General features: G+C 39.7%; 1 protein-coding gene across 2 annotated transcripts in view; it reads left to right on the top strand.

The window, feature by feature from the left end:
• Positions 1-297: 297 nt before the first annotated feature.
• Positions 298-21,762, top strand: part of ZNF277 (zinc finger protein 277) — a 111,956-nt gene continuing 90,491 nt past the window's right edge. The window contains exon 1 of one of the 2 annotated variants that reach the window (XM_082662196.1): positions 298-414. Coding sequence is in view for 1 of the 2 variants with exons in the window: in XM_082662195.1 (XP_082518321.1) it covers positions 324-414 (91 nt within the window). In the remaining variant the exon portion in view is untranslated. The remainder of the gene's footprint in view (positions 415-21,762) is intronic. The other variant, XM_082662195.1, reaches the window with a different exon arrangement.

The following is a 21,762-nucleotide window of genomic DNA, read 5'->3' as shown; positions in this document are numbered from 1 at the left end:
CTGATTCACTGAACTAAGCGAACACGCCGGGGCACTCTCGGGCGCACCCCCTCCCGCCAGCGCCTCTTCCAGCCCTCCCTGCCTAGCGCCCCCGCAGCACCCTGGGAATTGTAGTTCTGGGCCACTCCGTCCCGGAAGGAGGAGGGGAATTAGCGGCTGGGGGCGGGGATACGCTCCGCTCGCCACGTCCTATTGGCCCAGATAGTGACGGCGCAGCGTGGGAGTGGAGGAGACGCCGCGTCGATGGGGAGTTCATTTCCAATCGCGTTTCCATTGGTTCCGCGCCTGTCCGCAGCCCTCCCTTTTTTTTCTTCAGCCGTGTAATGGCTGCTCCCAAGACACAGGGGGCTGCTACCCAAGGAGAGGAGGACGGTGATGGCAACCGTGGCGGAACTGGGGGTGTCAGTTATGAGGGTGAGTACGGTGCCTCTGAGGTGTCTTCCTTTCGCTCCGACCCGGAGTGCTGCTGACTGCTGGGCGGACCCTAGCTCTAAGGCCACCTGAGCACGAGGGAACCTCGGGCAGGGCCCAGCGGGATGGCGTGGGGTCGGAGGAGGCTAGTTGTTGGGGGCTGTCTGGGAGGGAAGAGAATATGAGATGCCATAGCCTCCGCAGCCGGGGAAGTTCCCTGGGTGTCTGTCCCACATTTGGAGCTCCCACCTTTGCGCTCGCTGCTGAGTGGGCGTGGGTCATGTCACGTTCGTGCGTGGGTTATTGTAACTCTGGGATTAGCCACTCTCTTTTCTCGCCAGTACCCTACCCCTGCCTTGGTTTGCTTGGTTTGGCCTCGGGAGATAGGTTTTATTTTGATTCGGGTGGATTTCCAGTTGCAGACTGGTTGGTCGCTGCTATCCACTCTACAGATTTTCTCAACTGCTGGCTGGAGTAGCCTCTGAAGGGAAAGTGTGTGTGGCTCTCACAGTTTACCCCCTCGCTCTTTGACTGCCCCGGGCGTTCTCCAGGATTGAATGTGGAGCCTGGGAGATCTTCCAGACTGGGTCCTCAGAACGAGAGGAAGGGAAGTGGCAATTTGCAGTCATGGTTCCAGAGAAAATCATCACAGCTACTTCGGCTTCACTTGACTTTCAAGTTGTCTTCTGATCCAATATGGAGAGCAAAAATCACACTTTGAAAGCTGCAGGGGGATTTTCTTTAGAATTCCTAGTCCCATTCTTTTACCTTTAGTCTGTCTATCCCCATCCCACTCTCTTCTTTTTTGATTTGTTCATGTAACACAGCTACTTGTCTTTTTCTAATGGACATGGTTTGGGGCTTAAATTTGGTTCTCCGTCCTTGTTGGGTTTTATGAAAATTTCTTTCTTTGTTTTTGCTTTCATGGTTAAATTGACATTTAGTCTTAAGTTTTTGTCTTAGCACAGAGATTTCTTCCCACTTCTTATCAATGGAACCCTTAGCTTTGAAATTATTTCAGTACCTCTACCAAAGAAATCTTTGGCTAAGCTCCATACTTAAATATTGTGTTATATTCACACCTTAAACAGTTCATTTTGGGGTTGGCCATATAGTCAACTCTTATCTTGTAGTAACATGCTAAAGGTTTTCCATATTCTCAAAGTACCAGAGGGCTACCAGTTTAACATTTGAAGGTGAAATCTTTGGTGAATTTATCTCACAGATTAACTCATAAAAAAGAAAATTGGGTATGCCTTTCAAAAACATTGTATAACTTTTAAATGTCATTAGTTACTTTAAAATTATAAAACTTTTCATCATAATCAGTTCAAACCATTCAGAGATGTGTAAGGTAAAAAACTGAAAGTTCCTGCACCACACTCAGTCCCACTCCCAAAGTAACAACTTTTGGGGGTTTGGTGTGTGCTTTTTCTAATAAATTTTATATATGACACACATCTGTATGGTTTTGATTTTTTTTTTAATAAAAAGTGATCATTCTATGTAAGCTTAAAGATCTGCCACCGTCTTTCTCCCAGTGTTCTACTATAGACAGCCTTCCCTATCAGTATATTTGTTAATTCTTTTTAAGGACTGTGCCCATAGTGTTCCATAATATGGACGTCCCATACTTTAACCATTCCTCTGTTAATGAACATGTAGGGTAGCTTTAGTTTTTCAGTGATGTAGTGAACAGCTTTATATACATATCCTTGTCCACCGGGTGTGTATTTCTTGAGGAATTTGGTCAAAGGTGACACATGTTTAAAATTGTGATGTCAGATTTTCCTCTGAACGCGTGTGTGTAGAGATTCCTACCAGTAATAATATGAGTGTCCTTCTCTCCATATCATTACCAAACTGTGATGACCAGTATTAATTCAGGATCAGTGTTTAGATGACTATTAGATGGAATTAACTGATAGAAAGCATAATTTTAGGTTGCAGTTTGCTGTCAACAGAAGTATTGAGCAGTGAATTTGCTGTATCTGTAACAAAAATTTCCTCACTCTGGTTCAGAACTGCCCATCAGTGATTAGTGAGAATCAGTATTCTCAGTAATTGGTAGCAATCAATGGGAGAGCTTAATGGCTGATTTTTATGTCATTCTTACAAGGTAAAGTTGTCATTAAAAATTCCCTTAATACATGTATACACTAATAAGTATAAAATGGATAACTAATAGGAACCTGCTATATAAAAAAATAAATTAAATTTTAAAATTAAAAAAAAATTCCCTTAATAACCTATGTATCATTCTGTGACTTTATCCACATTCTTTTCAAAGCCTGCAAAGTGTGATACAAATTTTGGGTGGAAATAATGATGTTAAAAGTATGCATATTCATATTTTTTGTTAAGCAGCCACTTCAGCTATCGAGTATGTCTTTCCCTGTAAAATCATTAATTTCTTGAAAACTGCCTCTTTTAAGAGGTTTCCCTCTAATTCTAATTAAAATGTGAATCTGTGTGTTCAATATTCTGGGACAGAAGGGACTAGGGAGTCTTTTTATAGAAATCTGTGCAATTCTACAAGATTTCTGCTAGAATGAGTCACTGGGCAGTATGCAGGCAGGTACACCTTCCCTGAGGTCTGTGTGCCAGACATCCTGAGGCTCCATCTCTCAGGGAAGCCCTTGCTTTCCAAACATTTGAACGGTAACTAGGATTTCATATTGTCCCCTAAAATTAAGAACATGTAATAGACTCAATATTTCTCACATTTGGGGATGTTACTGGGGAAATTTTTCTGATGGCAGTGATTTCGTCTGACAGTGTTAACCTGTGCTTCCATATTGTAGTATTCTGACAGTCTGCTTTTTTCCCTACAAATGCATGTCCACTAGATGATGATCATGGTAATGCCTCTTTGGATTTATAAAGCTTTTCGTCTGGAGACCTTATTAATTCATTTGTGATGTCTCTAGAAGAAATGGGGATAGCAGGTGGCGTCAACTCCTCATTCTTGTATTTCCTATTTTAATAAATGGCGTCAAGCCTTTTATAGAAACCGAGGAAGCACCCTTGATTCCTATCTTGCCCTCAGGTCCTGAATTTGATCAGTTACCACACCTTATTTTCCTGTGCCTGAAAGAATCTTTTGAATCTGTTCTTTCTCTCCATCTCTTCAAGTAGCCACTATTCTGTTTCTAACCCTCACTGTTGCTGCTGAATTACCTGTGTCCCCACGCTCCAGACTGTACTCTTGGGGACCAAAACCGTGTCGTTTGTTTTTGTCTGCTTGACCCTGTTCTTGGCACCTCGTCAGTGTTTAATAAATGTTTGACCAGAACTGAATTCTAGCCTGGATGATTGCAAAACCTTCCTATTGATCTCACTGACTTTTTTTTTTTTTTTTGGCTGCACTGGGTCTTTTTTGCTGCGCGTGGGCTTTTCTCTAGTTGCGGCGACAGGGAGCCACTCTTCGTTGTGGTGCATGGGCCTCTCATTGCCGTGGCTTCTCACTGCGGAGCAGTGTCTCTAGGCACGCAGGCCTCAGTAATTGTGGCTCACGGGCTCTAGAGCGCAGGCTCAGCAGCCGTGGCACAGGGGCTTAGTTGCTCTGCCGCATGTGGGATCCTCCCAGACCAGGGCTCCAACCCGTGTCCCGTGCATTGGCAGGCGAACTCTTAACCTCTGCACCATCAGGGAAACCCTGATTTCACTGACTCTTGATTTTCCCTTTCTTAATCCACCTTCCCAAACTCAAATGTATTCATGGATCTTCACTTCAAATCTTCGGTGTAACTCTAACGTGTTACATTTAGGTTCCAATCTACTTTTCCAGCCTCATGTTCAGTCACCCTGCTTTACTCCCAAATCTCCATTATCACACTTACACCATATCACACTGTAGTTATTTGTTGGCAGTTTTGTCTGCACCAGTAGACTGAACTTCTTGAGGGCGAGAGTTGTCTTATTTTAGTTTTGTACATCCAGTGCCTATCAGAACTGTGTGTAGTAAACACTCTATAACAATTTAATGGTTAGAATCTTTGAAATTTATCCAAAGTACTTGAATGACTGCTATTTTTAAACAGAGGAATTGAAGTAGAATAAAAAACTGAGTAGATGTTGTGTGCTTGTGAAAGTTATGCATACCAACGTGTACTTGTGAAAGTTATGCATACCAACTGGAAAATTCAGAATGTCATCATGAAGTATCAACTTTGTCAGAGATAATCATAGTTAGCATTTAAGCATAGTTTTTCAGTCTTTTTTTAAGTGAAGTGTTAGTGTTTACATAATGATTAAATATTTAAGAGAATACTTCAAATCTGTCCTTTATAACCTTGAACCCATAACTGAGTAAACTGCTATAGAGACCTTGAAATCTGTCTTCCATCATCTGTGTGGCTCTTATCTAGTTTTCCACAGGTTGTCATCTTACTTCCAGCATTAAGGCTTAAGTCCAGCCTTGTATATTTGGCATGACAGTGGAAAGAGGACTAGACCCTATCTTGGAAAAACTGTATTTAAATTTCAATTCTGATTTTTAGTAGCTGTATAATGTAGATTTATTACATATCTGCTACATTTATGAAAATATAGCTATAATATCTACCTTGCAGAGTTACTATGATTATTGCATTGAATTATACATTTAGGAAAGCCCAACATATTTCCTTTTATAAAGTTGGAACTCAGTAAATATCAGTTGCATTCAATATAAAGATATGCCTAATTGAACTGTAAAACTGCCTGCTCTGATTAACTTAGAAGCTATCTAAATTGTGGTGTAACCAAGGGGAAGCTTAAGAATGTGGTGGTGATAACTGCTTAGGCTGCCCTTGCATTCCTAGGGGTTGTCAGGGTGTCTGTTGGTGCTCTGTACTGGTATTGCAACTATGTGCTCTGAAGGCCTTTTATATTATCTTCTATACCCTTTCTCACCCCTGCCAAGAACTGCCCTCTCATACCCAGCTCCCAGCTCTTCACACATACACCCACATTCAGAGTCAGCAAGAAGCTTAGATAATCTTACATACTCAGATGGCCTTGCAAGGTACAGGCCAGAGGGTGTCAAGGAAGAAAAAGAATTATAGATACTAGGTTTGGTGTAAGGTTCTGAAGGGGCCTACTTCAGAACACCCTTCTGTTTTCCTTTAAAACATACATGGGACCCAGCTTGCAGGATATTAAGAGAAGATATTATAAAAGAGGTATTATAACAATGATGATACTGATGGTAGCTAACATTTGTAGAGCAGTAACTGTGCCAAGTACTGTTTCAAATGCTTTTAGAGATCATTCTGTCTTAACATCCCTGAGATAGATACTCATATTATCCCCTTTTTATTTAATACAAATGAGAAAACTGGTGCAAAGAGCAACTTGCACAAGGCCACACAGTAACTGAAAGAGAACTTTTAACCCAATTACGACTATAAAGATGTCACATAGTAACTAAATTCCATTGAATGAGGTCTGAAACATACTTTCCTTAAACATAACTTTGTTCTAAAGTTGATGTTACTATAGAAAGATAATATGGTATGAAAAAAGAGGTCAGGACAACTTAGGATCACATCCTGGTTACTCACCAGCCACAGGCAAGTTAAGCAACCTCTGAACCTTAGTTTCACATCTGTGAAATGGGTAATAATCATATCTGTCTTGCTGGAATGTTGAATTGAGTAGTGGGATCATAATTATAGTACCTAGTCTTCAATAAATGGTGACTTTTACTTCAGTCATAGGTTTAGGGACATCTTTGGCATGTGTGCCAGAGGTGATACAGGTGATGGTTTTGAGTGCTACAATCTTAACGTGTCTTTTCCATTTTAAGGCCAGGTTTCTGTTACAGGATTTGGTAGGTACTTGTAGTATCAGACACTGAGTTTACATACACTTCTAATTGTATTGACATAGATCTTGCGTTCATGCAGAAGAATAGCACTGTCCTCCACAGCACGTTCTCATACACGTCCCATCTTGAAAAACTGAAGATGATATTGACCAGATTGATGTAATAAAAATCATACTTTCTTCTAAATGTAAATCCATGAGTATATAGAAATAAGAAGTACACCTAAACTGCCCTTCCAGTGATGGAATTTTTAAATACTTCTATTAGTTGTTCATGGAAAACTTTACCATAGAGTTAGGATTCCGTTTTGCTGTGATTTATTTAATAAACTTATGAGACTGAATGGATTGGCATTTCACTGACAGTTCCTTGAAGAACTGCCATCTCTTGCTGAAATAAGTGTGTTCTACTGACTTCATTGACCCAAAGGTGAGCAGGACAGTGAGTGGTGATGGATTTGACTGATCAGTCTTCTGCCTTTCTTTACATCTCAACCAATGGTCTTTGTGACCAGTGTCGTTATTTGTAAGGTAGCCAGCTGGGACTGGGTGTTGTCTTTAGCTCTAGGCCTCAAGTAGTTTCTGGAATTAAACAGGACTTAAACCTTTGCTCGATTGTGGGGGTGGAGGGAGGTTGGGAGGGGTGTTCAACAAAAAGTGGTAGAATATTTTAAGTGACATAAGCTGATGTGGGATACTTTGGGGCTTTCTTTATGTGTAATATATTTAAATTCATCAATACATTGAGTTAAAATGTATGGAAGGAAAACCTGGATTAAGAGTCAGAAATCTGGGTTCTTAGGCTGCTGCTTTGTGGCAGTGTGAATTTCGGGAAAATCCTTTAACCCCTCTGAGCCTCAGTCTCATAAAAATGCTGCAGGTAAGTACCTTGCTGATATTACTGGGAGGTTGAGTGAGACACTGTATATGAAAGCACTCTGTAAACTTTGATACACTATGAAAATGTAGGGATGAATGATGCTGATGAAGGTCTGTCACAAGAGGCAGTGGTGAGTCTTTGGAATTGGACAAACTGGATTCCAAAGTAGCTGTCGGTTAAAACCTGTGTAACCTTGAGCAAGTCAGGTGACCTCACTATTATTATCATCACAACTGCTGCTACTACTACAATAATCTGGAGATATGACTTTAAAATGATTGCAAACTAATTAACATTAGAGTTTGAATCAAGACATATCCCTGATTTTATAATATACCCTTTGAGGACAGGGACTGTCACATATAGCTTTGGATCACCTCATCTTCTGGGACAGTGCCATGCTGTGTTGGCATTTGGTGTTGGTTGAGTGGTGACTGTGGATGGGCTCTGTGTTGGGTGCTGTATGGGGCACAAATGAAGAAGAACCCCTGGCCTTATCCTTGGGGACTTTTCAGTGTAATTGGTGGGGCTCCACATTCATATTTTACCAGAGCTAATTGGAGAGTCCTTTCTGTTTCCATACTACACTCTGGGAAGAACTGGATACATTTGAACCTGCAATTTGTATTCATTGACTGAGGAGCCAAGCAGAGTAAAGCTTTTAAATGTGGTTATTTTTAAAGGAAAGGAAATGCATGCTCATCTCCTGGTTTCCCTAACACTGTCCTTATTTTGTGTTTTTTCTAAACTGAAAGATGATTACAGAGTAATTACAAGTAATTACAGAGGCCCTGCCTTTAACAATTTTTTTTTAGTGTTTTTATTCAAAAACTTAAGATTTGTTTCTTAAGAGAAAGACTTCGGAATTGTCATTGTGGTTATTGATTTAACACAATCTTTCTGTTATGTAACAGGCTGCTATTCACCAGTAATAGCCAATTAGAAAGGAAAATATCTTGTACCACAAATCGTAATTACCATTTTAAAGCAATTAATAGCAGGAACTGTTGCTGAACAGTAACATAACATCAATCAGGCTGTCTTTGCTAAAGCACCATACAACTAATTTCCACAAATGGAGGAGGGGAGAGGAAGTTCAGTGAAAAGGAGTCTGAAAGCTTATTGGACTTGCTTACAAACTAGTTGATGGATGGCTTTTGAAAGCTTTATAAATATGCACCCACATGAAGGAAAGTAATGCTGATAATCTACAGGGACTTTGAGTTATTTTTCCAACATCAGTGATCATAGACTATATTGTTTAGTGGAAAACCCACTGGACAAGGAGTTAAAAGACCTGGATTTTAATCCCACTTCTGCTTCTGACTGGCTGTGTGATTTTAGAGAAGTTATTTGCACTTGTATTTAAAATTTCCTGGTTTGTAAATGAGAGAATTCTTTATATTAGCATCCTTTCAACTGATATTCCAAACATCAATAAAAGAGAGAGAAGGTAGACTTACAGCTAGGGAGCCCAATTATACATATCCTAGAGTCTGTGTAGAAGGAAAGAATATATATCTGGATTTTTCCCTTAAGAATTAGTTACACATTATTTGCACATGTGAATGTCACTAATCAGGTGTATCAAGTTAGAAAATTGGTGGAGAACCACTGGCAATAGATAACTTCTAGGGTCTCTTAATCCAAAAGATTATGGATAGATCATTATGATGCATCCCATCTTCCCCATCTCCTCTCCTTTCCATGTTTTAATAAACGATGCAAATCTGAAAGAGCTTTGATAGAACTGAGAATTAGTTCATTCAGAAAATTTTATTAAGCATCTGCTGTGTGCAAGCTTCTATATTTTAGATGCTATAGAATACAAAGATGAAAATAAGATAGGTCTTGCCATCCAGGATCTTATGGCCTAATAGGAAGATAGTAAGTACATAAATAACAGTATTACAAAGTAGAAAGTGTAAGGATCATCAGAGTGATCAAGATGGAGTTGAGCAAGAAAGAGATTGTGCGCAACAGGTGGTACTAGGTCTTGAAGTTGAATAGTATTTGGACATGCTGAAATAAGGAAAAGCATTATAGACCTAGGCAAAGGGAGGGGACAATAGAAAAACTAAGGGCATCTACAGCAGGTAACAAGTCAAATTCATTTTGCCTGGAGAAAATGTTAGGTAAATGGAAGCAATGAAAAGTTTGGACGGTTTGAAGCTAGATCATGTAGCCTCAGACGTTAGACCCTGACTCTGCAGACTTGAGGAAAGGGAATGACAAGATCAATGTTTAATCAGATAACAATGTCCTGAAGAGGGAAAGTTGAGTCAGGAGGCAGGGGTATTTGCCAAAGAAAAAGATAATGAAGACTCATACTAGGCTTTAATAATATGCCCTTGTTAATGAAGTCAGGTGATTAATCAGTCCTGTAAGGAAATTCCTGAGATTAGAGAAATATGCCAGGACAGAACAGGTTATATATAAAGATTCTTTCTTTGATAGGTTGGGGTCTGCTTGGGCTCTGTCATAAGGAAGGCCCAGGGAGTACAGGCAGAGAACACCATATAGATGACAAAACAGGCAGCAGGGTACAGACAGGTGGAGAGATCTGGGAGCAGATAGTATTAAAGAAAACCAGAGCTGGACAGTAGTTAAAGTGGTAAAGAACAGAGTTTATTCATCCACAATTGCAATAGAAGGGAAGAGACCTCTGTATAGAATTGGGCTCAATTCCAGATTCAAGGAAAGGTGGAGATTTTTAGACAAGGAGAAGGTTGGGGAGGTTGGGTGATGGAAAATTACTAATAGGAAACATCAGGGGGATCCTGGTGTAACGGAGCAAAGGGTTCATGTGCCTGTGGTGCAGAAAGCCAAACTCTGACAGTGGGAGTTTGCAGCAAAGTCAGGATTTATTGCAGGACGCCAAGCAAGGGAGTGGGAGACAAGCCTCAATCCACTCCAATTTGGTCTTTGAGTTAGGGGGTTTTATTTAAAGGGAAAGAACAAAGAAGCTGGGGGTAATCATCATCTTGTGACATTTCTGTGACATTCCTTTTTTTTTTTTTTTTTTTTTGCGGTACGCGGGCCTCTCACTGTTGTGGCCTCTCCTGTTGGGGAGCACAGGCTCCGAACGCGCAGGCTCAGCGGCCATGGCTCACGGGCCCAGCCGCTCCGCGGCATGTGGGATCTTCCCGGACCGGGGCACGAACCCATGTCCCCTGCATCGGCAGGCAGACTCTCAACCACTGTGCCACCAGGGAAGCCCTCTGTGACATTTCTTAATCGTCATTTTGGGAGTTAGGATGTCTGGTTTACAATTCTCTGGCCATGTGGTCCATGGCTTGGGGGTCTGTTAGCTCATGCCCTGGAGAAATGACCTGAGTTTGTACATTAATGATGATATCAGCGACAGCAGTTTTAGTCATCTGATTCTGGTTGATTAGTGTTCAGTTAGCACAGGATTGAGGTCAGAGGGGGACAAGAAAGGGAATAAAGTTTCAGATAGAGAGGTTAATTATAAGCTCAGCAGGGCAACTCCATTTTAGGGGGACACGGTTTCACTGTCTAAATAGACTCAACAAGGTTCTTGCTGCAGGCCGGCCCAAGTAATATCACCTGGAGGATAGTAGAGGCAGAAGAGCCCCATCAGAGATGGAGAGTGGGGGATTCTCTCCAAACTGATTTAGCAGGATTCTTGCTAAAACCTGGCTATGCAGGTCTAGCATGGCCTGATCCAGAAAAGGGTTCAGAGGATCCCGACTAAAGTTTGGTCAAGGAGAGCGCCTTTGTCATTAGCAGGAACACAACCACAGTAAACTGGACTTAAGAGACAGGATTCAAGTCAGTTCAAAAGCCTTAGAGAAACAAGTTTAGAGGAACATGGATTCTGGGTGAGGCATGGATTCTGGTTTATGGTATCAGGGCAGCAGGTTGAAGACTCATTTACTAGAAAAGGTATACAAGTTGAGGCTTGATTCCAATAAATTAGTCACATGCCCCGTGACTAGCATCCCAGACCCAGATGGAGATGAAGCCAAGAAGACTGGGTTGGTATAGAGCCACTGGCTTGAGGTGGTCCCCTGCTGGAGCAGAGCCAAACTGCTGGTGAGCTTAGAGATCCCTGCGGATGCTGATTGGCAGTGTTAGCAGGGGCCTAGCTGCAGGCAACTCATTACAGTTGCCCATATGGCCACTGAACTCCTAACCCTGTGCTCATTAATCCTGAATAATCAGCCAGTTGTAATATAATTCTCAAGTATAGGGTGATAACACCCTTTCTTTTTCATGACCCCTAGACTACATGGGTATTTGATACCACAGAGAAAGATTCCTGTTCTTGATCTTTTTCCTTTTGAAACATCTTAGAGCTTATTGACAAAAGAGATTAAAGTATGTTAACTATTTCCCCCATTTGTAAGGTATGTTTAAGTATCAGTTGTTATAGTTGTTTCCATAAATAGAGCACAATTCTGTTTTCCTTTCATTACATGAGTCCCAGAGTACATCCAACCATATAGATTTACATGTTCTTAGAGTCTAAATGAATTTAAAATGAATAAAACCTTTAAGTAATGAACTGAAAAGAAATTCATTTCTTTGATATCATACTTTTGAGATACATTCACAGAAAATTGTGTTCTTGTTTTTGTTCATCTATGTGATGGAAGTAGGTAGGGCTAATGTAAATTTAATATCTATTTATGTTTTTAGGGACAATATTTCAGGACTCCATAGAATTCTACGACAGAGAAAGTATTAATACCGTTTTACACAAAGAAATTTTCATGTGCAAATACTGAGGTAAATAAAGCTACGTAGCATTCTTACTTCAGGACTTTTTAGTATGCAAATTTTTGTGACCATCCAAGAGATAAATATTACATTGCAGTTTCCCAAATATTTAACTACACTACCTTTTTCTCAAATAACACCTATTAACATTTAATGGGATGCTAGTGTTCTGTGGAATTTGATTTGGCAAATGCTAATCAGGGTCATCTTCCCTTAAACAGATCATATTTATTAAGAACTTAGACACACCCAACAGTTCCATCTGTAAACATCTTCAAGAAGAGATCATTCACCCTGTATATATAATAATAACCATTGTCATTCATTTTATAGCTTTCCTGTTTTACTTCCAGCCCTTAGTGGGGAAAGAATGTAGGAGTATTAAGCCCAAGGTAAACACAACAAATATAACTATTTGTTCTGTCTCAGAGAGATGTGACATCCATCCTCTAAGTAGCATTTTTCCCCCTTTCAAAAGCTAGAATTTTTTTGAAAATGTTCAGGATAGCCTTGAAATAAATATTTGTATAAATAAAACCTACCACTTTAGCACAGTATGAGGACTCTTCAAATTGTCTTTTGTTTATTTTAGTGTCTCTTCCTTAGTACATTAGAATTAAGATTTGAATATTGAACGATAAAAAAAGGAAATTGTTCCCAAGTAACCAATTTCTGATCTGCTGTTCCAGAGCACTCAAGCCTGTGCTTCTTTTTAAAGCCAGGTAACCATAGCTATTTAATGCATTATTTAAGGTTATAAAATTTTAATTCACATTCTTCTATCAGCTTTCTTTGACTTCAAGAATGTAGGTTAGTTGCAATTTTTTTCTAATTGCCTGTGTTTGGCATCATTGTCAGAAATGTCAGTTTCTGAATTACTGTTTATTAATGAAATGATGAATCCAGGCATCTCTTTGATGTAAAATCCACAACTAGTGTGATATAGAGGAATTTTTTAGTGAAAGGTTTTTTAAACAGCTTAGAAATGATTCATGGGACCATTGTTATTCACGTCTAGTTAGCAGTATTCAGAGCCAACTGGCAAGTCTCCATTTCTTCAGGATTCTCACTGTTACATTAAATGTGGTTTCAAAGTAGACTGATTTAGGCAAGCAGCGTATAAGTGAAATAACTGGATTGCTCTCTTCATCTTCTCACGTTTTCTAAAAATTACGTTTGCTGATATCCTTTGTGACAATACATTAATGAATCCGATTCTGAATTCATCTTATAGATCGTTATCAAAAATTATGTTATTAATATTAGCTGACCGTTGGACCCTGCTGTGAAGTGCACACATACTTGTGGAAACTCATACACATTTTCATATACTTATGGGCAACATTTTTTAATGTTATATCCTTCATAAGTTATACTTCATAAATATTATAATCCTCATAAATATATAACCTCCTCCCTTTCTCTTTCTGGGTTAGTCATATTCGTATTTCAAATCTTAGCTTAAATGTCACTTTTTATGTGAAGCTATTCTTGAAACATAGTGTGAATTAGCTACACACTTCTTTGTAGCTTAATCATATTATACTATATAATTATCTAGGAGAATCCCATTACCTGCTTTGTAGAGAGAAAAATTTTAATTCTAATAGTTCCATTGATATATACTATGTTACTTTTCAAGGGCTGCCTGTAACAAATTACACAAACGGGGTGGCTTAAAGCAGCAGAAGTTTGTTCTCTCACAGTTCTTAAGGCCAGAAGACGGAAATCAAGGTGTCAGCAGGGCCACACTCCCTCTTCTCTAGAGTAGAATCCCTTTCCTTGCCTCTTCCAGCTTCTGGTGGCACCAGGCATTCCTTGACTTGTGGCAGCATAACTCTACCTCCGTCTTCAACCTGTCTGAGAGGTTAGATAGGCTTCACGAGGGAAGTGAGACCTAAGCAGTGGTCTTTGCCAGGTGGGGTAGGTCTTCTTGATAGAGGATGCTGCATGAGGAAGGGCTTGGAGAACCTCTACACCTGCATACTATCAAAGCCTGAAATGATGTGGTAGAGTAGGAGACAAGGCTAAAGAGGGCACACAGGCTGTATTAAAAAGGAGCTTGTGGGCCATGCAGAAGAACTTGGGTTATGGCCTACATAACGGGGAGTGTTTTAGGCGGGTGAGAAACATGAATCAGATTTGCTGGGTAGGAACAGCCTTGTGGCAGTTATAATGTGAAGATGAATACAGACTTCAGAGGCTCTTGTGAGAAGAGCACATTCCTTATGTAGTCCAAACTGGGTGCCAAGCTAAATAAGTCTCTCTAAAGTGTGTAAACCATGATGTAACCTTCCAGCTCAGAAACCAGATATAATTTCTCTGTGCCTATAGGAAAAATCCCAAAATGAAAGGATATCTTTATTCAGGACTCCTCATTGCCTGACCCCACTAATTTAATCTGCTGCTTCTCAGCCACAGAGATGGCTGTGAGTTTTCTTTTACTGCCTTGTTTGTAACCACACCTCAGGTGTGAGTCCCACAGTAGAAGAATAATCTAAGGGGCACAGATGGGAGAGTAAAGCCTGTTCATTGCGTGCTCACTTGACTTTGTCATGTGGAAATCTGCACTTTTAAATTTTATTTTCTAGATGACAGTGAATTTTTAGTTATGTTTTTCTTATTTCCAAGAAATTTTTTTTTTCCAAGAAAAGTTGGTATTTTTTCCATAATTAAAAACGGCTATATACCCCTGCAATTCTGTATTTTGTTTTGATCCATGGCAAGTTTTACCAGATACTCCTAATTAAGCTCCAGATTTTATATAAACTTCTAAGAATTTTCAAACAAGATCTTACATCATTTGGGAGAGGGGGTGATTGTGTTTCTTTAAAATTGTGTGCATGCACATGTGTATATGTAAAAAAAAAAGTTGATTTGTTGTAAACATTTTAAAATGTTGATGTGTTAATTGGAGTGAAGTTTAGTCTGATTAACCAGAAAGGGGAAACGCTGCTTTATTGCTGTAATTTTTCTCTTATTGAAAACTTTTTACATACATATCTACTGCAAATCCTTAATTCTGATTTAGCACAACTGATAAATCCAAGGTCATCCTTTCAGAGGCATTTAATCCTCCACTGTAGTACCTCTTTTTAATGATAAACTGCATTTTTATGAGTAGCCCAGTTACTTCTGAAGACTCTGATGAATGCCATCTGGTCCTAATGATGGATTGCAACTTCTCAGATTGCTTTTTTTGTGTGCTTCCATCTCCATGTTCCCCTATTTTTTCCATTTTGATAATTTATTGTTGTAACAGATTACTTCATCGCCAATAAGTGTTCTTTACTGTTTTTCTTTAAATTTTCTTTAACATGAATGACATCTCCTTTCATTTCTGAAAGTAATCAAACATCAGCATGGTACTGTTTTATATCATGTATTAGAATCAAGTCACCCATAGGACTCACTAATTAAAGGAATCTTTCAGTTGATCATTATACAGCTTATCTTATATATTCCTTCCTAATATCAAGTGTATTTGCTGGAAATCAGTAATTTGGGGGAGGGGAGTCTAATCTACTATTTCAGAAACACAGACAAGATAGTAGTTTCCACTTCATTAGGAAAGATTGGTATCAATTTAAAATAGTCTGCTGTTTTCTCCAGCTAGTTCCCTTGGTAAAAACGGAGCAGTATCCAGGGACTGCCACCCCCTTCCACCGAAAAAAAGGTTTTTTTCCCCCTTAACTACAGTGATTTCAAAGCCTTTGTCCCATAAGTGTCATATATTAAAGACTGGACAGATGAGTTTAAAAGTGAATAATGAGATCTGGGGAATTGAGATTGGGAGTCAATATAATTGGAATTAAAGTCTCAGGGGAAGACAACGTGAATTGCAGGAAAAAGGAACAAGGTATCAACGAGACAATAGAAGAAACCTTGTGAAATCAAGATGTGTTCATTTGGAGAATTAGAACAACTAGTCTGGAATAGTTTGTAGATTAACACTTAAATTCATGTAGGATAATGCTCTGAATTTTCAAGTGTTCCTCTGTAGTACCTGTTTTGAGTTGATTTGCCTTCTTTGAATTAATTTGAAAACCAGATTACAAATGAAATACTGAGAATTGAGGCCACTTCTCTGAAGTTACTAGAAGTGTAGACATGTGTATGTGAACAAACAATAGCACAACTACTAGTTGATGATAATGTAAGTGCTGCAAGCAATGGGCAAGAGTTGAAACTGCATGCTGTCTGGGATGTCCTCTCCTCAAGATCCCCTTAAGTCCTGAATCTGAGTAATAATTTAATAGCAGTTTTGTCGTTAGAGCGGTTCTGAATCAACTGTTGTATACAGTGTCCAAAGCAAGAATCTAGGGATGCAGTTCTTACCCTGTCAACCTCACTACACTGCACTTTTGTCTGTCACTGGAGTACCTTATAATCTTGAGAGTGATGGCTGGTGGTTCCAAAAGCCTACAGTTACTTGAATAGTCCACTTCCATTATCCCTGCATAGTTTGAGAAATTTTGTCATCTTCTGACCAGTCTAACCCTAACTCGTATTCTCCCTGGCTAGAGTATCTTTTGCCTGCCTTTCTACTTTACAACCCCTACTCATTCCTCAAGAGTCAGTTTAGATGACACCTTCACCTTTTCTGTGAAATGTTCTTGTTGACTCCTTGTCTCCACCTGAAAGTTAACCCAGCATTTTCTGTTTTTTTAAAAAATATTTATTTATTTTATTTATTTTTTTGGCCACGTCAGGTCTTAGTTGCGGCGCACAGGATCTTCGTTGAGGTATGCAGGATCTTTCATTGCACCACGCAGTCTCTTCATTGCAGTGCTCAGGCTTCTCTCTAGTTGTGGCATGCAGGTTTTCTCTCTCTAGTTGTGGCGCATGGGCTTCAGGGCGCATAGGCTCTGTAGTTTGTGGCCCTCGGACTCTCTCGTTGATGTGCATGAGCTCAGTAGTTGTGGAGCACAGGCTTAGTTGCCCTGCAGCATGTGGGATCTTAGTTCCCTGACCAGGGATCAAACCCACATCCCCTGCATTGGAAGGCAGATTCTTTACCCCTGGACCACCAGGGAAGTCCCACATTTTCTCTTCTTAACGTTTTGTTTCCATCATCAGTTTCTCGTTTCAGCTGCCATTTGGGGATTGTGACCTCAATACACTTTGCTCCTGTATTTTTTTTTTTTTTTTTGGCTGTGTTGGGTCTTCGTTTCTGTGCGAGGGCTTTCTCTAGTTGCGGCAAGAGGGGGCCACTCTTCATCGCGTTGTGCAGGCCTCTCACTATCGCAGCCTCTCTTGTTGCGGAGCATAGGCTCCAGACGCGCAGGCTCAGTAGTTGTGGCTCACGGGCCTAGTTGCTCCACGGCATGTGGGATCTTCCCAGACCAGGGCTCGAACCCGTGTCCCCTGCATTGGCAGGCAGATTCTCAACCACTGCGCCACCAGGGTGCTCCTGTATTTTATGTTCAGATGCTCAGTCAGTGATGCCAGCATTACTCCTCAGTTGACACTTGACACTTGGATGGGATTAGACATACGTCTGCTGTATATCCAGGGCTGAGGCACCCCTGGATTCATCTTCTTTCTCCTGCCTTTCATCTGTTCGAAGCTACTGTCCTTGCAGAGCCAATACTACACTGACTGTCCTCCACAATCCTCCCCATATTTTCCGAGTCATATGGAAAGTCACAGTCCTTCAAGTCATATTTTCTGGAGCATGATTCCATGCTTGATCTCATTCTATCACTTCAACTACATTTAGAAAATAAGCAAGTTACTGAGCAAAAAGCACAAGTTACACAACTAGTTTTTAGCAAGCAGTGCTATCATTGGAACCCCTATATCTATTTACTCTTAGTGCATTATCATTATACCAAACCACAAATTCTCTCATGCTATCGTTTTAAACATCTCTGCTTTGAATGAATTTTTAGGTAATATTTGTGTATGGTATAAGGAAATGGTCCAGCGCTATCCTTTTGCATATGGACATCTAGGTGTTCCAGCACCATTTGTTGAAAAGACTATTGTTTCCCCAACTGAATTGTCTTGGCATCCTTGTCAAATATCAATTGATCATAAATTGTGAGGATAAATTTCTGAACTCTCGGTTCTCTTCCATTGATCTATATTGATCTTTTCTTATGCCAGTACCACCCTGTCTTAATTACTGTAGCTTTTTAGAAAGTTTTGAAGTCAATTAAGTGTGAGATCCTCAACTTTGTTCTTCTTTTTTTTTTTTTTACTTACCTGCTGATTTTTTAGCATTCAAGAACATCAAAAGAAAGACAAATACCAGCAGTAACCCTTTGTTTTACCATAAAAATTATCTCTTGAAATCTTCCCTTAATTGGCTATTTGCAGGTACTATGCTTTGATTACACTAGACCCAGGTAGTAATCTGGGGCAGGTGGTATCTGAACCTTTCTGGGCTTTAGTTTTTTCTGGTGGTTAGACATTGAGTCAGATACCCTTCCAGGCCCCTGGTAGCCTTTAAAAATCTGGAGCTAATTTCTATTTCCTTTCTTCTCTAGTGAACAGGTAAGTAAAGTATAGGCAAGAAAGAGGATTTCCTGGTGAGTCAGTATTAATGGAGCACCCATGTTGTACAATTCGCAGTATTAGAATGAAAAGCTTAAATGGTTATGAGTGCTATGGTAAATAGCTTAAGTTTTGTTGACCCTAAAAATTCTACAAATCCTTTCACTAACAATCGTTCACCTTCCATGTTTGTAGTTAAGCACAATCTAATATTTTAAACTAGAACCCAAATGACACTTAGAAACATTTACACTGTAAAAGGGGGTCTCTCTGTGCAAGTAAGATATAGTTCCTATGACAATGAATGCAGTATTAAACCTGATTATGTATGATATTTATATTTCTTTGTCACCCATATTTCTCCTAACAGGCATTCTTCTAGGTTCTCTATTTATGTAACCTATTGAGGTTTGAAGTAGTGTTTTCTGTTGTAATTTTAGATCATTATATACTTCTCTTCATCAAGTTGGACCCTTTGACATTCTGGGTACCAGTGACTTCAACTTCCTTAGAATTAAAACAGAAAAATTACTAGCGTGAATTTTTATATACAGAAAAGATACACAGAGTTAAAAAAAAGAGTAGATACATTTTCTTTAACCAGATGGTTTTTAAATATATATATATGTATATAATTTTCTTTATTATATCTTTCTGATAAGATACTTGATGATATCTATCTTTATGAAGTCACTTAGTTGCCTAATTGTATTAATGTATCTAGATTAGAATTTATGGTCATGTGATTAGTTAATAAGCTTCTTAAAACATTAATCTACATTTTCTATTATAATCTTGATATATGCATTAAACATAATTTTTATAATTTAGTAGTTTAAAGCCTAATAATATGCAGTTATTTGTGTGATTAGAAAAAATTTCAAAAGGCAGTTATGAACAATTTTCAAAAATGTAATGTGTTGTACACATTGCTAACCTAGGAAAAGAAGCACAAATCCTGTTATTTTATTTCACTTTGAATACCTGGTTACTGGCAAGGAAGAGGTCAAATTATATGTCTTTTGAACAATTATTTCTGTTTATAATGTCCAAAATAATTTTTTTTTTCTCATACATGCTCTTCTTAACTAACTTTCTGTTCAGAAACTTACTCCTCTTCCTGGCTGTCTGATGACTTAGTAACTACTCTTCTCTCAGTTATTTTGGCTCATGGTTCTTCAAGTCCTCATTTCCTGTTTTCAGTTGTTCCTTCACCTCCACCCCAAGCCACTGACAGCAGTTAACCCATACGTTGCTTTGGGATCCCTGGGCTCTGAGGGCCAGTACAGCTGGGTGAAGATGAGAGAGAATGCTAGCTGAAGCTCCAACCACCCTTCTCTCTTCCTGGGGTTCTCACACAGGTTGAAAGCGGAAGAAGGAAGAGCAGGCAGAGGGAAGGAAGTGACGAAGAACTTGGGCTCTATGTGGTTGCAACCTCTTAGATCCTGTTCTGATGTCCTTTGCACGCCATTACAAGGGAGAAGCTCAGGTCCGCGATTGTGGGTTTATTAGTTTGCTATGGCTGCCATAACACAGTACCACAGACTGGGTAGCTTAAACAAGAGAAATTTATTGTCTCAGAAGTTCTGGAGGCTGATAGTGTGAAATCAAGGTGTCAGCAGAGTTGGTTCCTTCTGAAGGTTATGAGGGAGAATCTGTTTCCTACCTCTCCTAGGTTCTGGTGGTTTGCTGGCAGTCTTTGGCATTTCTTGGCTTATAAGTGCATCATCCTGATCTATGCCATCAACCTCAGATTGTATCCTCCCTGTGTGTGTGTGGCTTTCTCTGTATCCAGATTTCCCCTTTTTATAAGGATACCAATGATGTTGGATTATGACTTCAAATGAACTCATTTTAACTTAATTCTATAAAGATGCTGTTTCCAAATAAGGTCATATTCTGAGGTACAGTAGGGATTAGGACTTAAATGTATCTTTTTGGGAGGACACGATTCAACCCATAACTTTGGACATCTTATAATAGTCAGTGCCCATAGCATCCAAAACTGAGACACTCACCTTATTTCTTTGATAAGCAGTTACCACCATGGAAGGAGATTGAGGGCAAGTGGCATTAGAAAATTAGTGGCTCTGAGCTTCCCAGGTGGCGCAGTGGTTGAGAGTCTGCCTACCGATGCAGGGGACGCGGGTTCATGCCCCGGTCTGGGAAGATCCCACATGCCGCGGAGCGGCTGGACCCGTGAGCCATGGCCGCTGAGCCTGCGCGTCCGGAGCCTGTGCTCCACAACCGGAGAGGCCACAGTAGTGAGAGGCCCGCGTACCGCAAAAAAAAAAAGAAAGAAAAGAAAAGAAAATTAGTGGACCTTGATTGTTTATGCATCATAGTTCGCCTATGGTTTAGAAGGATGTCTATAGTAGAATTTTAGACTTCACCCAATTTTAGCAAACAAAAATGCCAGTCTCCATGGAAGTTTCTCCACATTTTCTGTTTCAAATTTTAGTTCTTTGATTTTAGAAGAAAATCAAACCGCTAAATTCTTAATTATATTTATACAACAAAGAACCAAGATTTATCGTACCTCAAATTTGATGTTGAATGCCTAGCAACGTAGACTTCAAATAAACCTCCTCTTGGAGGCTTCTCCTCTGTGAAGACTTCAAAATCATATTCACCTCCTCCCTGAGTATTCCTTGTCAAAGATACCTGCCTGTCACCTCCCTTCACAAGACACCACTCATTAGACCATCTTGGGCTTTGCCTGGTTACAGGCCTGCTTTCTGCTCTGGAACTTTGTCAAGGACAAAATCAATGTTTCTTTCATTGTTCTATCCCCAGTAACTAGCCCAGTTCCTGAGACACTCTAGGTGCTTTGGAAATACTCTTTAGTTCATTTGTTTCTCTGTGCACTCACTCTCCGACTTTACAAAGCCTGAAATGCTGAATATCTTTAGTGTCTTACTGGATCTCATGGTCAGGATCTTATTCATATTGTCACTGCACTTGAATACAATGGCCTAAACACATTTGAGGAGTGTGCTTCGTCACTACTTTTCAGGTAAGGAAACAGAAGCAGGGAAGGATCAAATGTTTTGTCTGAGGTCCAAGGCTATCACTGGCAGAGAACATTGAAGGTCCCCAGATTCTAGGTTTGCTATTCTACCTTGACAGACTTCAGGAATCAGGCAAAATTGGTTTTCTCCTGGAGACAGTATGGGCATATATGTATAACGTACCCTTTTGCCAGAAAAGAGTTTTGGTTTTGTTTTGTTTGTTTTGTTTTGTTTTGTTTTCTCTCAGTGACTCAAGAAAACCACAGCTCTACTCCTGTACTGGATGCAGGAACAATATTACCATGCTATCCTGCTCTGTTCACTCACCCTTTTAAGGAAATGCTTAAAGAACAGCAGGACCTTATGGTGACAAAGGCACTTTATTCTCTGTTCAGTATTCCA

The sequence above is a fragment of the Grampus griseus genome (genome assembly GCF_964374135.1).
Source record: "Grampus griseus genome assembly, chromosome: 9".
Classification (NCBI taxonomy): domain Eukaryota; kingdom Metazoa; phylum Chordata; class Mammalia; order Artiodactyla; family Delphinidae; genus Grampus; species Grampus griseus.
This window is presented reverse-complemented; position numbering and strand designations above follow the sequence as displayed.